The sequence below is a fragment of the Enhydra lutris genome, unplaced genomic scaffold, assembly GCF_002288905.1.
Source record: "Enhydra lutris kenyoni isolate GAN:26980312 unplaced genomic scaffold, ASM228890v2 scaffoldscaffold22, whole genome shotgun sequence".
Classification (NCBI taxonomy): domain Eukaryota; kingdom Metazoa; phylum Chordata; class Mammalia; order Carnivora; family Mustelidae; genus Enhydra; species Enhydra lutris.
Window position 1 is genome coordinate 8,435,132 of NW_019154106.1, and position 15,102 is coordinate 8,450,233.

Here is a 15,102-nt window from a genome sequence, read left to right on the forward strand (position 1 = left end):
CTTTTGGGGTATGGCTTCTTCTACTCATCACCATGCATTTGCTGCCCCATTATCTTGGGGTGTTTATGGTGAATTTCTTTGTAGATATTTTTGTCATTGTAATAAAGAAAATTTTTTTCAGGCGCCTTTCAACATGCAGGCCACCTTTCTCTGGTATTTGTCCAGAGCACAGTGAGTTCCTCAGGTCTGTGTACCAGTGACTGCTCATTCCTTGACATTGTATTACTGATGTTCACACTGTCTCCTGTTTGTTTTTATTAAAGATTTTATTTATTTATTTGAGAGAGAGACATTGAGGGAGAACATGAGAGGCAAGAAGGTCAGAGGGAGAAAGAGACTCCCTGTGGAGCCGGGATCCCGATGTGGGACTTGATCCCAGGACTCTGGGATTGTGACTTGAGCTGAAGGCAGTTGCTTAACCAACTGAGCCACCCAGGTGCCCACACTGTCTCCTGTTGAATCCGTGGCCTTCCCCAGGGCAGGATTCCTGCCTTGTCTTTATGTCCTTGCTTATTCGTGGAGGAACCCTCCTCCCCCACCAGTTAAATTCCCTTTGGGGGATTTCTGAAGGCTCCCTAATTCTTACCAACAATATTTTTTCCTTTTATTCTGGAAAGCAAGTGGGATCCATAAATTGCAACCATTGTCTATTATTCCGAAATAGGTTCTCTGTAAGGTTTGGGTGCCTTCTTTTTGGCAGACTAATTACAATCACTGCATAAGAGAACCTTATTTATACATACCATTTCTGTGAAAGGATGTTTTTCGTGCCACATGTAACATAGATGTTCAGTTTTAATGTTTATATAAATGGAAATGGGCTGCTATTGACCTTGCTTCATAGGCCTCGTGGAGTTTGTGATTGGCTCTTCCCACTTCCTTTGTTTCTATCCCAAGGCAGGCCATGCATGGGTGAGTCCTCCCCGGGGCATCCTTGACGGACTCTCTAAGTCAGGTCCATGGAGCTTGGCGATGGGATGTAGGCAAATCCCTCCGGGTCTGGCCATGAGGAGCGAGCAGGTCAGAGCCCACTCCCGAAGACTTGGCCAGAGGACAGAGGGGATCCTTCTCTAGGTCTTCTAAAGGGATAGTTGCCTCGCTCCTTAAAGAGATTTAAGATTGGCTTGGACCAGAGAAGCTTGTCACCCCTGATTCTGGTCCAAATCGAATGCCCCGCACCCCCAGCACTTGGTAGTGTCTGTTGTTGGCGCCTCAATAATGCTGAATGGAAGTGATCTTGAACCTCTGGAGGTTTTCTCCAGCTCTGCTCCGTACTCCCCGATCCCCAGCAGGGCAGGGCTCCTAGCTGCTGCTCCCCACCTTCCCCAGCACACAACACTCATCCCTACACACACTGCTTGGGAAGTAATAAGAGATACAGTTTTGGTCTTTTCCCCCAATTCCCCGCACTGGGCTTCTACAAGCCTTGTGATTTCCGGAGTGATAAGAGATGAGAGTCTTCTGTTATTCATCATAAACCCTCTTCATCCCCACTTGAGTTTATGCTAATGAGGTGATGAGGAACACACCTATTAGAGGGCTGGAAATTTCAGCCCTACCTCCGGGGCTGGGAGGAGAGAGGCTGGACGGTGAGTTAATCATTAGGACCAATGACATAATCAATCCTGCCTGTGTAACACAGCCCCGGTAAAAACGGAAGGGGTTGGGGAGTTTCTGGGTTGGTGAACACACAGAGGTGTTGGGAGACTGGCCCCTGGAGAGGGCGTGGCAGCTGTGCCCCTCCCCCGCCACTCCGCCATCTGGCTGTTCCTGAGTTGTATTCTTTATAACAAGCTGGTAATCTAGTTAAGTAAACTGTTTTCCTGAGTTCTGTGAGCCATTCTAGCAGAGGAGGAGGTTATGGAAGCCCCTGATTTACAGCTAGTAAGTCAGAAGTGCAGGGGACAATCTGGACATGTGGCTGGCAGCTGAGTTTGGGGGGGGCAGTCTGGTGGGACTGAGCCCTTCACCCCTGGGGTCTGCGTTAGGTCCGGGCAGTTAGCATCAGAATTGAGATAAACTGTAGGATATCCAGTCCGTCCTTTTCCACCGAGGACTAGATTGCGTGGTGTGGAGAAACCACGGATCTGGTGTCGGAAGCGTTGGTGTGAGTCTAGTGCACAGGAGAAAGGAATGTCCTTTACTCATATACTCACATTCACACGCACACACTCAGCCACTCATCATCGAGTGAGCAGCTAGGAGGACACTATGGCCAGAGACAGGCCAATTCTTGGTCAGGCCCTAGGCCAGCTGGGGAACGTCGGGGAGACACCCTCCCAATCTGATGGGCTCTGGCAAGGGACCCCAGCCTCTGCCACTTGGTTCCAAGGTCTCACTTGCACCACCTCTAATAGCCTTGTTCTTGGTTTTGCAGCCAGAGCCCAAGGTTGGAGACCTGATTGAGATCTTCCGCCCTTTCTACAGACACTGGGCCATCTACGTTGGCGATGGATACGTGGTCCACCTGGCCCCTCCAAGTAAGGGCACTGAGGGCCTCCACCATGCTGGGCTGGGAGGAGTGGGAGATGGGGCAGCTGTGGGTAACAGGGAACTCCACCTCTCTCATTGGTCCCCAACTGGTGGTTGGTTCCTGAGTGCTGCAAGAAGGAAGGTTGGTATGGGGCAATAGTTTTCAAACTCTGCTCCTTGGAATCCTAGGGGTCCCCTACAGGGGCTGAGGTGGGCTTCCAAGGGGATGGCTCTGGTTTTGATGGTTTTAAATACTGTGGGTTTTAATTAAACTTATTCACCTCTTCGGTGTAAAACTCCGTGAGAGAGCATGGGCTTTTGGGATGTGGGCTTGGTGAGGAATCTAGTTTCTACTCTCCAGTCTCGGTTTCCTTATCTATAAACTGAAGCTAAGAGTGCTTCACTAGGAGAACCATTGTGAGAATTCCCCCACCCCTTTTCTTAATTTTTTTTTTTCTTTTAAAGATTTTTTATTTATTTACTTGACAGACAGAGATCACAAGTAGGCAGAGAGAGAGGGGGAAGCAGGCTCCCTGTTGAGCAGAGGGCCCGATGCGGGGCTCGATCCAAGGACCCTGAGATCATGACCTGAGCCGAAGGCAGAGGCTCAACCCACTGAGCCACCCAGGCGCACCCCCGCTTTTCTTAAACTTTTAACTTAAACTGAGGTATGAGACTGACGCGCTGCCTACTGCGCTAAGAAGGCACTTCTTAAACTGAGGTATAACATAAATACAGTAAAGTGTGAAAATATAGTGAAGTGTATAGTCAATGAATTAAAAAAATAAATCCTCCATCCATGTGACAGTGACCCAGATCAAGATCTAGAACATTTCCACTACCCTACGAGGCTCCCACATGGCTCTGCAGCCACCCTTCTCTTCCCGACAGACAACCGCTCTGAGAGCTTCTCTGGCTGTGAACTAGTTTTGTCTGTTCTATACCTTTGTGTGGGAGGAGCCGCAAAGCCTGGGCTTTTTTTGGGTCTGGCTTCCTCCCTTGCCCCTGAGAGTCCTCGGTCTGTGAGCTGTAGGAGGACTTCTCTTGCATTCTGTGTGTTTTCTGTTATATGAAAATACCGCAGCCTGTTACACATGCTTCTGCTGAAGGACACTGGCTGGTTCCCATGTTTGGCTGCTGTGAACATGGTAGCTGTGACATTCTTGAACATTCTTTGTCTTTTGCCCACCCCTTTATCCCTAACTGATGGCCTCACCCTGTACATACAGAGGAATCAGAAGGAACCAGAGTGTGTGGCACCTTCCCCAGCCTGATGAACCACACCACAGTCTGCACCCTCCTAGTCTGCCTTTTCTTTGGTTAAGATGCAAGAAAATGCCCCTGTCCTTGTTTAAAAAGCCAGCCTCTGGGGGCACCTGGGTGGCTTAGTTGGTTAAGCATCTGCCTTGGGCTCAGGTCATGATCCCGGGGTCCTGGGATTAAGCCCCACATCGGGCTCCCTGCTTCTCCCTCTCCCTGCAGCTCCCCCTGCTTGTGTGCTTTCTCTCTCTCTCTCTCTCTCTCTGTGTCAAATAAATAAAAATCTTAAAAAAAAAAAAAAAAAAAAAAAGCCAGCCTCTGTATGTGGGTCCTGGACCCCGTCTCTGACTTTCGTGAGGACTTTGCTCCTCAAATTCCTCACCTCTTGTATTCTCTTGGTCCCCCTCTCTGCTCAGTTATTCCAAATGGCATGGAAACTACTGTAGTAACTTCCTGAACAAACAGCCCCTTGACCTCACGTCTTCTCTAGCTAATTTCCTGTAGAGTGAACCTTCCATCATCCACTTCCTCTTGTCATTGTTTTTGGGTCCCTCCACCAGCCCTCTGAGCTGATAAGCAAAGGAGCACTTATCAAGGCTACCAAAAGACCCTCCACATCTTGACAAAGCCGAAGGTTGATCTTCCAGTCGAGGCTGACTTGGCTTCTCAGTAGCATCTGACACAAGTGACCTCTCTCTGATCTTCATTGGAAGCCTGTCTTTCTTCCTCTCTCACTTGGGGCCTTCCTTCTCAGTCTCCTGTGTGGGCTCCTCCTCTTCCTCTATATCCCTCATCCTTACTCTACCCAGGGGATCTCCTTGGGCCCCTGGCTTCTAGTACTTCCCGTTGGTGGATGTTTCCTAAGCCCCCCTCAGCATAGGCCTCCCCTCCCAGCTTCAGAGTTGTATAACCTCTTGACTACTTGGCATCTCCACGTGGGTGTCAGATTGGCGCCTTGAACTTGACATGCCCTGAAAGAAAGGCTCCTGTGAATGACGCTGTCCAACTGCCGGAGGCCAGAATTTAGGCGTCATCCTCGATCTTTTCCACCCGGTATCTAATGCAACAGGAAATCAGGTTGCCTCCCTCTCCAAGAAAGACTCCAGGTCTGATCACTTCTCACCGTCTGCACTGTCTTGCCCATCTGAAGCTTTGCAGCTTGCGGCTGTTCTCTCTGCCTCTTGCCCGCTCGTGCTCCACCCCTCCTCCCCTGGGCAGCCCGCGCGATCATTCTAAAGTATGAATTGGATTATGTTACTTCTCTCCTTTAAATTCTTTTTTTTCCTTTTTCCCCTCTGCTCAAGTTTAACAGAAACCACAAAAGATCAAAACTGGTGTCTCCCTACTGGCTCTCTCACATCAGTTGATCTACCCCATAGCGCGGCTCAGGCCATTCTCTGCAGAGGAAAGAAGGCTGGCCGCCCCAGCCCCTGCAGGAGAGGCCTGTCCTGCCCCATACCACATCCGCACTGGATCTAAAGTCTTGTGTTTTCAGCATGACAGTATATGCACAAGAGATTTTGTTTTCTTGGCCGCCCACGGCAGCCTGGTCCTAAAACGGCCCAGTGCTCGCTTCTGCTTGGAGAATTATTCTTTGCTCTTCTGCGCGGCAGGCTTGATGGTATCATTACCAGGCTTCCAGCCAGCCGGGGGCCCTTTCCCAGGCTTCTCAGTAAACTGGAAGGCCCGAAGTAGTCTCAGAGTCTGACCCACAGAGCGGCCGACGGGGGGGGGGGGGGGGGGTCATCCTCAGTCATCTGCCAAAGGAAACTGTATGGTCAAGAGTAAAGAAGCGCCTGAAGGAGGTGCCTTCAGCAGCTTTTAAGACTCTGCAGTCCTGAGTGAGGGTCCACGTGGGGTCTGATACAAGGGGAATGTTTATGGGTCCCAGTCCTACTCATTTCTTGGGTGTGTCGATCCATGCCAGGTGACAGAAATGAGAATCCACAGACAAACCAGCCAGTTGGCACTTGAGTTTCTTAAATTCTGAATCACTGACAGCAATGGTCTCCATGGGGCACACAATGCAAAAATCAAGAGGGCAGAAGAAGAACACAACGTATTTTCTTTTGTAGTCCGAGAGGCTGATGCCTTTGAATCGGACATCTAGCCTAATGGCTGTGGCTTCGAACTTGGGGGCAGGGTGCCCAGTTTTGGCATTTCCTGAAGACATCTTGCTATTGGTACCTAACCACGCTGGAGCGCCAGATCTCGCCCGGCCATCTCTCCCATCACGGCACCCCAAGCTGATAGGGCAGATCCCTGGGGGGATGAGGAAAAGGCAATGACCAGGATGTGGGGGTGTTTCTCACCAGCTCTGAGACAGAACTCACCCAAGACCAGTCAGGAAGAAAATGCCTTAAAATTCTTGCCTGGCTTTTCCATCACGCCTAGAGGAAGCTTCCAAGACTGTACTGTGGCCAGTGTTGGCTCAGCAAGGTTACGTGGCATGTCAGGACCGCTCAGTGATACAGCCAGAATCTAAACCCAGAGTTCCCCTATGGAACTTCCCACCAGAGTGGCACCCACAGCGCGAAGCTTAAGGAAGCCTCACTCTTAGGGATTGACTCTGTAAGGGCCTGGCCCTGAGAGTTGGAGCTTCCTTAAATATTGTGCTGTAGGCACCCTGCTGACCTCGCCCCTGTCTCAGCCCTGCCACGCTCCCTGCCTGGGGGCTGAAACTCACCTGGTCCCATTCCCAGGCTAACCCCCTCCCCAGACTCAGAGCTCTGCATGCTACCAGCTCTATTCTTTATTCCAGTGGCTCCCTCAAATGCCTCCCACCCCGCTGGTAGCAAGTCTGAACTCCCCTGAACTCCTCTTCCAAAATCTCACGAATCTACTCAGGGCAACGGGGGCTAATCGTCTTTGGAAAGATCTGGAATCTGAGCAGCCCTTCCTGCTGTTGCTTGTGGCTGTCCCGTGGTGTCACGTGGAAGACTGTCTGTGGCCCGCCTAACAAGATGCCTCCCCTGTGGGAAAGGGCCTTGGAGATCCCATCCCAGCAGGGCCACGGAGGCTCTTTGAGGGACAGTGGGTCTCTCTGGGGCCCACTTCTTTTGCCATCATCCCCAGCTGTGTAGGTTGGCTGCCTTGGGAGGGCTGCCCGGCCTTGTTCTGATGTCAGCCTCCCCTCCCCACCATCCTGGTCCTTGGCCTAGACTCCCTTTCTTTTGAGTTTTCTATTTTTTTACTTGAAATGTAGTTGACACACAATGTTCCATTAGTTACAGGTGTACGGGGCCATGACTGGACAGGTCTATACGGTATGCTGTTCTCACCGCGAATGTAGCTACCACCTGTCCCTGTAGAGTGTAGTACAACCCTGTTGACTCTATTCCCCGTGCTTGTGCCCTTTATCATCGTGACTTACTTCTGCCACGTGTAACTGGGAGCCTGTACCTCCCACTTTCCCTCGCCCATTTTGCCCATCTCCCCTCTCCTTCCCCTCTGGCAACCAACCACCAGTTCATTCTCTGTCTGTTTCTGCCTTTTGTTAATTTCTATAATCATTTGTTCTGTTTTTGAGATTCTGCATATGAGTGAAATCATACGGTATTTGTCTTTCTCTGTCTGATGTATTTCACTGAGCATAATACCCTGTAGGCCCGTTCATGGTGCTGCAAATGGCAAGATCTTTTTTCATGGCAGAATAGTATTCCACAGGGAGTTTAATTTCTGGAGCTTGGTTGCCCCTTCCAGACTTTCAACCTCAGTAAGGGCTGTGCCGGGTGTACCTACTGGGTCTCCCTGGGGACCCACCTCTAGGAGTTGCTGCGGGGTTTTGGTCCCTTTGCTCCAAGAAGGGTGGGAACTCCTCATCCATCCCCCTTTTCTGCAGTCATCAGCTTTGTACTTGTCAAGGGAGTATGACCTTGATGGAATCACAGAAGGTTCATAATCTGTTCCCCCAGGGAGAAGGGGCTGCTCAGCCCATATTTGCATAACCAAGAGGGCCGCAGAGGAGCCACGGGTATAGAAGGTCCACTTCTCTAGAAACGTTACCACTCCTCATTTCAGTTTAGGAAGCCAGAGCCCAGAGACCACAAGCACCTTCTCCAAAGCCACACAGCCTGTAACTGACCCTGCTCCCTTTTCCCTTCCCTTCTGCTCATGCTCTTGTGGATGGTGCCAAGGGCCTGTGGATGGATCCATACAGGCCTGCCCAGCACTGATCCCTCTGTTTTCTCTTTGTGAATCCTTAGGTGAAGTTGCGGGAGCTGGCGCGGCCAGCATCATGTCCACCCTGACCGAGAAGGCCGTAGTGAAGAAGGAACTGCTGTGTGATGTGGTTGGGAGAGACAAGTACCAGGTCAATAACAAACATGATGATAAGTACTCCCCACTGCCTCCCAGCAAAATCGTCCAGCGGGCGGAGGAGCTGGTGGGGCGGGAGCTGCCCTATTCGCTGCCCTGTGAGAACTGCGAACATTTCGTGAATGAGCTGCGCTACGGAGTCCGCCGCAGTGACCAGGTGCGTCCTCAGCCTCGTCCCCATCCCCGGGAGCCAGACCGTTCCGTCAGCCGGTGGGGGATGGGCATCGGGCATCTAGAAGGGAAACGGATGCCACGCTCGGGGTGGGGACGAGGGTGTGGAGACGGGCAGGTCGGCCCCGTGGGCCGGCGCAGCTGTGCACCATGACCCACGATGTGAGTCACCGCCCGGGAAAAATCCTGTGTTTTGGACAACACTCTCTGTCTTTTACCCACTTAAACTTTGCTCCAAGTGAAGAAAGCACATGAGAAGTTTCCTTTTCCCAAAACAATTCTGAGGCCTTAACGCAGAGAATAAACAGCTCATTTTCGGTGGTCTCGTAGAATTCCTGTTTAAAAAAAGATAAAAAAAAAAAAAAGATTTCTTAGCACTTCTAACGAGGGACAGCTTTCGTGTTTCATAATATTTTGCTTTATGACCTGTGCCGCCCACCTGTGGCCCTTTTGGGGTCAGAGCTCCGGTAATTCAGCTCACCCAGCAGCCGGCCCATGAGAAGTCAGTGCGTCCCCCCCATAAAATGTGCACTCTCAGGACTAACCAGGGCCCCCTCTCTTGTGTTTGATTGTACCCTTTGCCTCCTCACTGAGCACACTCACAGCGAGCTGTTGTTGATTTCCTTGACAAAGTTCCTTTTGTACGAAGCCGCTGTCTCATGCATTCTCCCTCCATGAGGTTCTGTAAAGAACCGGGGCACATTGTTCCTCCTCCATTATCTGCAGACTGTTTCTCCCACCCTGACAAATCATTTAGCAAGGAAAACGCTGGGAACAAGAGCTTTCATGTGGGTCTCCGCCCCCCCCACCTCCGCCCAGCCAGAAGCGCTGTGGCTGCCACAAAGCCACGCCTGATGACCTCTACTGTGAAGGTTAAAGACTGACTCGCAGTCACATCTTGGGTCTGTAGCTTGGTCCAGACTTTGTCATCCTGGCCTCTGGCTGCTAGGAACCTCAGCTCTGGGTACTGTGTGATGTCAGTGACACTGGTGGGATTCCTGTCACCACACACAGCCACGTGGGGCCCACTTAGGGGCAGCGCCGAGATGTATTTATTTTTAGCCCATGAAGACCTCCAAATTCTTCTCTATAATGGTCATTAAGGGTTTGTGGCAGCCACATGCATACAATCTAGGTAAGTTCTGTGCTTAGAGGAGCAAGGGCAGTGCCGACCGTGTCAGGTAAGGGTGTTAGTTTTGCATACAAAGTTCGTATTTTCATATTTTTTATTCCCGGGATCTGGGGTACATGGTCCTCACTGGACTTGCTGGCATAAAATCATGATTAAACGTCTTTCTCTTTGCTTGTTCTTGATTTTGCTTAAATGCCTGGCTTGGCTCCTGGGTGAGATTTCTAGATCTATGTTGGTGACCGTCTTTCACGCCCTCGTGTGGGAAAAAGTACAGTTTTGCTGATTTGGGCCATCGTGCCTTCACTGGGGACAGTGGCCATGAGAGCAGACTCTCCGTTTGCATTGTCACGGGGTCTGGCGTCCCCAGAGCTACGCCTGGGTAGTGCTGCAAATAGGAAGAGGCCGAACTTTCTCTCTCTTTCTTGCTGATCTGAACTGTTTCCACTGGGGTCTGTTCCCTTCAGTGTCGCTGCTGGACCTGATGAAACATGAAGGCGCTGGAAAGGGGGCTGTAAGGACATGGTGGCTCAGAGACTGGGAAAGAAGCAGAGGACAGGGCCGCGGGACACACTGGCCTTGCAGATAGCCTGCAAATTAGGGCAACAGACTAAAGTGTTGGGATGTTTTCGGAGTCACCTGCTCGTCTTCCTAAAACACCGTGGTCTTTGCCTCCCCTGGGGGATGGTTTCCTCATCATCTTCTTACCTTTCAAGTTTTTTTAGATGTGGCATTGGCATTTGAAGTTGGAGAGTACAAAAAGCTTTTGTATCAGCTTTCTGGGCTGACTAGGCAGGCTTCTATTTCTTTGTCCTTTTTTTTTTTTTTTTTTTCTGGAATAGTGTTTTAAAATTTAAGTTTTAGATTTTCAAAGTAATGCAAGCATATAAGTTGAAAAGATAACCAGTTCTCAAAAAACCCCTCTTTACTCCTCCCCGTCTCACCAGGCACTCATTCTTTTCTCTTTTAGCTTGGCATTTACCTATTTCTGAATTTCTAAACAATATGTGTATACTACCAGCTTTTTTAAAAAAAGATTTTATTTATTTATTTGAGAGAAAGAGAGTGAGAACATAAGTGGGGGAGGGGGAGGGGGAGAGGGAGAAGCAGACTCCCTGCTGAGCAGGGAGCCCGACATAGGGCTCCATCCCAGGACCCCAGGATCGTGACCGACTGAACCACCCAGGTGCTCCACTACCATCGTTTTATTCAAAAAATTTAGATATGCTCTTTTGACCACTCCTTATGCTAAGTGAAGGTTAAATTGCTTAAACCATCATTCCCTCCCCTCCCCCAGTCACACTCGATTTTTATATTATACACTTTTTTTATATATATATATATTTTTTAAGATTTTATTTATTTATTTGTCAGAGAGAGAGAGGGAGAGAGAGCGAGCACAGGCAGACAGAATGGCAGGCAGAGGCAGAGGGAGAAGCAGGTTCCCTGACGAGCAAGGAGCCCGATGTGGGACTCGATCCCAGGACGCTGGGATCATGACCTGAGCCGAAGGCAGCTGCTTAACCAACTGAGCCACCCAGGCGTCCCTATATTATACACTTTTTAAAGATTTTTAAAAGTTTACTTATTTTTAAAGATTTTTATTTATTCATTTGACAGAGATCACAAGTAGGAGAGAGGCAGGCAGAGAAAGAGAAGGGGGGCAGGCTCCCTGCCACACAGAGAGCCCCATGCGGGGCTCGATCCCAGGACCCTGGGATCATGACCTGAGCCGAAGTCAGGGGCTTTAACTCACTAAGCCACCCAGGGGCCCCTAAAGATTTTTTTATTTGAGAGAGAGAGTGAGAGAGAGAGCTGGGGAAGAGGCAGAGGAAGGGAGAAGCAGACTCCCCGCTGAGCAGGGAGCCTGATGCGGGGCTCCATCCCAGGACCCCGGGATCATGGCCTGAGCCAAAGGCAGACGCTTAACCAACCAAGCTACCAGGCGCGCATATATTATACATTTTTATTAGGTTACTCACTACTCAGTGTTTTATGTTTATGTAAATTTTACTCACAGCCGAGTGTTGTGGTATATTATGAATTTCCTTTTGGGGCTGGGGAAGGGTTTCTTTCTTTCTTGAAGGTAATTAGTATCTCCTTACATTGCTTAGTTTTCCTTATACCCGTTGTCCGTTCTCAGTACGGTTTTCCACAAGGGAAATCCCGTCAAGTAATCTCTGAGTTCCAGGCTGTTCTCCTTGGACACATCCATCCCTGAGATGGCCATTCTGCTGTCCACGCTGGCTGGCTCTCGGCTAACTGCATGGCTGTACCCCAGGACTTCCCTTCTCCGTTGTTCTTCAGATTTCCTTTGCCTTTCTCTTGGATTGGTTTTCCTAGTTCCGTGATCTCTTCATTTCTCATTTCCCTGTCTTTCTCTTAATTTAGGTAGACCGCATCCCCCAGAAGTGGCTTTAGGTTAGAAAGACGGTACCTGGAATACAGGACCACAAGGCTCGTGAGTCACACCGCTCTCCCCTGGGCTGGTTACCGTATGAGTTTCCGATGGCTACTGTTACAAGCGACCACAAACTTAGTGGCTAAAAACAATCCAGCGTGGGGTGCCTGGGTGGCTCAGTGGGTTAAAGCCTCTGCCTTCGGCTCAGGTCATGATCCCAGCGTCCTGGGATCGAGCCCCACATCGGGCTCTCTGCTCAGCAGGGAACCTGCTTCCTCCTCTCTCTCTCTGCCTGCCTCGCTGCCTACCTGTGATCTCTATCTGTCAAATAAATAAATAAAATCTTTAAAAAAAAAACAAAAACAAAACAACAAAAAAAAACAACCCAGCGTGATTTTCTCAGTCCTAGAGGTCAGAAGTCTGAAAATGGTTTCACGGGGCTAAAATCAAGGTGCCCCCAGGGCTCTGTTCTTTTCTGGAGGTTCTAGGGGATAATCTGTGTTTTTGCCTTTTCTGGCTTTTTTGGCATATCTTGGTGATATGCTCATGACGAAGGGGGTTTGCTGCTGAATGGAAGCTTCGAGTGAACTGGGAGGGGACAAGTGGCTTGTTGACTTTAAGTTTCACTTCGGGTGATATGGGTGGGTAGTTTGTTTGGGAATCCTTGATATTGGTATCTTTTCTTTCTTTCTTTTAAGTTTTATTTATTTATTTGAGTAATTGCTATACCCAAGAAAGGACTTAAACCCGTGACCCCGACGAGATCAAGAATCACACACTCCCTTGACTGAGCCAACCAGGTGCCCCAAGTAACTTTTGTTTCTCCTTGGGCAGGTCAGATCCCCCAGGAAGGTTTTCCTGACTCTTCTGTGGTAGGTAGTATTCTGGAAGCAGAGATGGGTAGGAGGGCCAAGAGTCTCACAATTAGCATTGTTTTTGACATGATGGCCACATCCTCACATGTGTTTCTCAATTCCCAGGCCCTCAAGTCTTCTATTTCACCCTCTGCAGGAGTCAACTTTCGAACTTCTGTTGTAGCTGGGTGGGTGGGTGGGGGTGGGGGCCCCAGGGACCCAGCTGAAGCTCTTTCTCTGTCCCGTTTCCAGAGCTGCCTGGTGTTGCCAGTAGCTGACTTTCCCCAAAGATCCCGTTATAATTAGGGTTGATCCTCAACTTTTCTCACTGCTGCCTTAGAATTTAGAGTTCTGTGGGTCCTTTTGAAATGACACCGAGAACAAATGCCTTACTTTACTCTTGGTCAGGTTTCTGGGGGAGTGAAATTTGACTTGGGACTTTTTACCCTGAAATCTACTTTTTTTTTTTTTTTTAAGATTTTATTTATTTATTTGACAGAGAGAGATCACAAGTAGAGAGGCAGGCAGAGGCAGAGAGAGAGGAGGAAGCAGGCTCCCTGCTGAGCAGAGAGCCCGATGCGGGACTCGATCCCAGGACCCTGAGATCATGTCCTGAGCCATGTTAAGGCAGAGGCTTAACCCACTGAGCCACCCAGGCACCCTCTACTCTTATTTTCGCAACACTTCTTTTTCCTGGTATGAGCGATGCAGTCAGAAATACTAATAATGTGAGGTAGAGCCTCACTACTACTCTGAGTTGGGTCATTTCTTTGAGAACTTGTAAAGAGCACTCTTGTGCCTGGCAGAACCAGGTGTGGGGGAGGCAGCGAGGAACAAGACAAGTGACACATGAGAGATCCTTGCTTCCCGGGGGGCACAGGTGTGATATGGTAAGTCCTCGAGAGCCGTTCCTGCACCGCCTCCCACTGGCCACAAGGGCTGCCTGACGGCCGCCAGGAGCTCAGCCATCCCCGCCTTCATCTCCCCGTCCTTTGCACAACCACCCTCTGGGGATTTAGGGGCTTAAAATACCCACAGAGTAGGTCGAGTTGGCCTTGGTTCCGTGCACAGCCCTGGCCAGCGGCCTCCACCCAGGGGTTCTTTCCCCATCCAGCCCTTTTCTCCCCATTTCCCTGCCAGTATGTGTTGACTCCTGAGTTATCAGGTGGGCCAAGGGGCACGTGAGTCTCCTGGAACTGAGTGTTCTTGTTGAACGGGCAGCCCATCCTCGGATCCCCGACAGAATGTGACCTCCCCTCCTCTCTCTTGCAGGTCAGAGATGTCGTTGCGGCGGCCGGCATCGCAGGCGTGGGCTTGGCAGCCATGGGCATCATTGGAGTCATGTTCTCAAGAAACAAGAGGCAAAAGCAATAAGTTGAAGGGCCTGACCCATCGGCGGGGACGTTATCCACTGAGCGGGTCTGGTTGTGCCAGAGGTTTTGAAGTTGGGTTTGTGGGTTTCATTCTGTTTTAGAGTGAGGCTTATTTTTACAGAATAAAATAAAGCCCAGCAAGGAAGCACTTTACTGGAGAAAACGCAGCAGGAACTGGCTGGCGTCAAGTCTGTTGGGGGCGCAGTGGGGCTCGGGGCCTGGCCATGCCAGCGGGCGCCCTGGGCCTTGGGCGCTATTCTCTCCCTTTGTCTCCGGGGCTGTGTCCTTTGTCTTGCAGGAGTCAGCCCAGCTCTGGCTGTTTCAGGTCTGGGGTAATTCTGGTAATTCTGGTTGTGGGGAGACAAGGGAACAGCAAGGGAGACCCACAGCCCTGACTGATGGGCCAGAACAGGACCCATCAGGCAGCTAGGACCCTCGGCCTGGAACTAGAGCCAGCTCGGCTTCTCGGACTCTAGCTGGATCTGTGGGTGTTTGGCGGAGTCAAAACCAAACCAAAGCCAACGTCTGCCATGAGGAAGTCAGTAGAAGCTCTTGCCGATCTTGTGAAATCTTCTCCTATCTCCCTCTGCTCTCTCTGCTCTCCACACCTTTCCTCGGCCTCGTCGCTCCCACTCCCAGCCCTCCTGCTTCCTCTCCACTTGGGCTAGCTTGTGGACCCCCAAGTCTGGGACCCCACACCCCTCCTGCGACCCCCCTTCCCGTGTCCCCTCAGCTCCACACTCCCCTCAGCCAGTCAGCTCTGCCCCATGGGCTGGGTCCCATGGTGCACGGTTACCTCAGACCTTCCCGCCATGGCTGACCCCATGACTGACCTCCTTGCTATGCAGCCCTCTCGGGAGGGTTGGGGATGAGGCAAGACCTTTCTTTCTGGTCCCTTGAGTTCTGCTGGTATAGCTCGCTGGACGTGGCCGATGGTCAAAGGGGCCATTTCTCTGAGGAGACTTGCATGTCTCAGAAATTCTTCTGAATTTCTTCCTCAGAAATTCTCTGCTGGGGCCAGCTGGCCTTCCCTCCACAGGGCAAGGCTTCTCCAACTGGTTGCAAATGTTTCCTCTGTCGGCCCTGGTTGTCTGGAGACCTGTGGGAAGCCCGGACAGGACTTAC

The 15,102-nt window shown here is 50.6% G+C and overlaps 1 protein-coding gene and 1 pseudogene across 6 annotated transcripts in view; one reads left to right on the forward strand and one right to left on the reverse strand.

Annotated features, from left to right (window-relative positions):
- Nucleotides 1–14,118, forward strand: part of LOC111149407 (HRAS-like suppressor 3) — a 32,623-nt gene extending 18,505 nt beyond the window's left edge. For all 6 annotated transcript variants that reach the window (XM_022506441.1, XM_022506440.1, XM_022506439.1 and 3 more), the window contains 3 exons: nucleotides 2,378–2,480; nucleotides 7,938–8,206; nucleotides 13,877–14,118. In XM_022506441.1, the coding sequence (XP_022362149.1) occupies nucleotides 2,378–2,480; nucleotides 7,938–8,206; nucleotides 13,877–13,978 (474 nt within the window). In that variant the 3' untranslated portion in view covers nucleotides 13,979–14,118. The remainder of the gene's footprint in view (nucleotides 1–2,377; nucleotides 2,481–7,937; nucleotides 8,207–13,876) is intronic.
- Nucleotides 4,756–5,905, reverse strand: LOC111150247 (annotated as a pseudogene).
- Nucleotides 14,119–15,102: the final 984 nt, after the last annotated feature.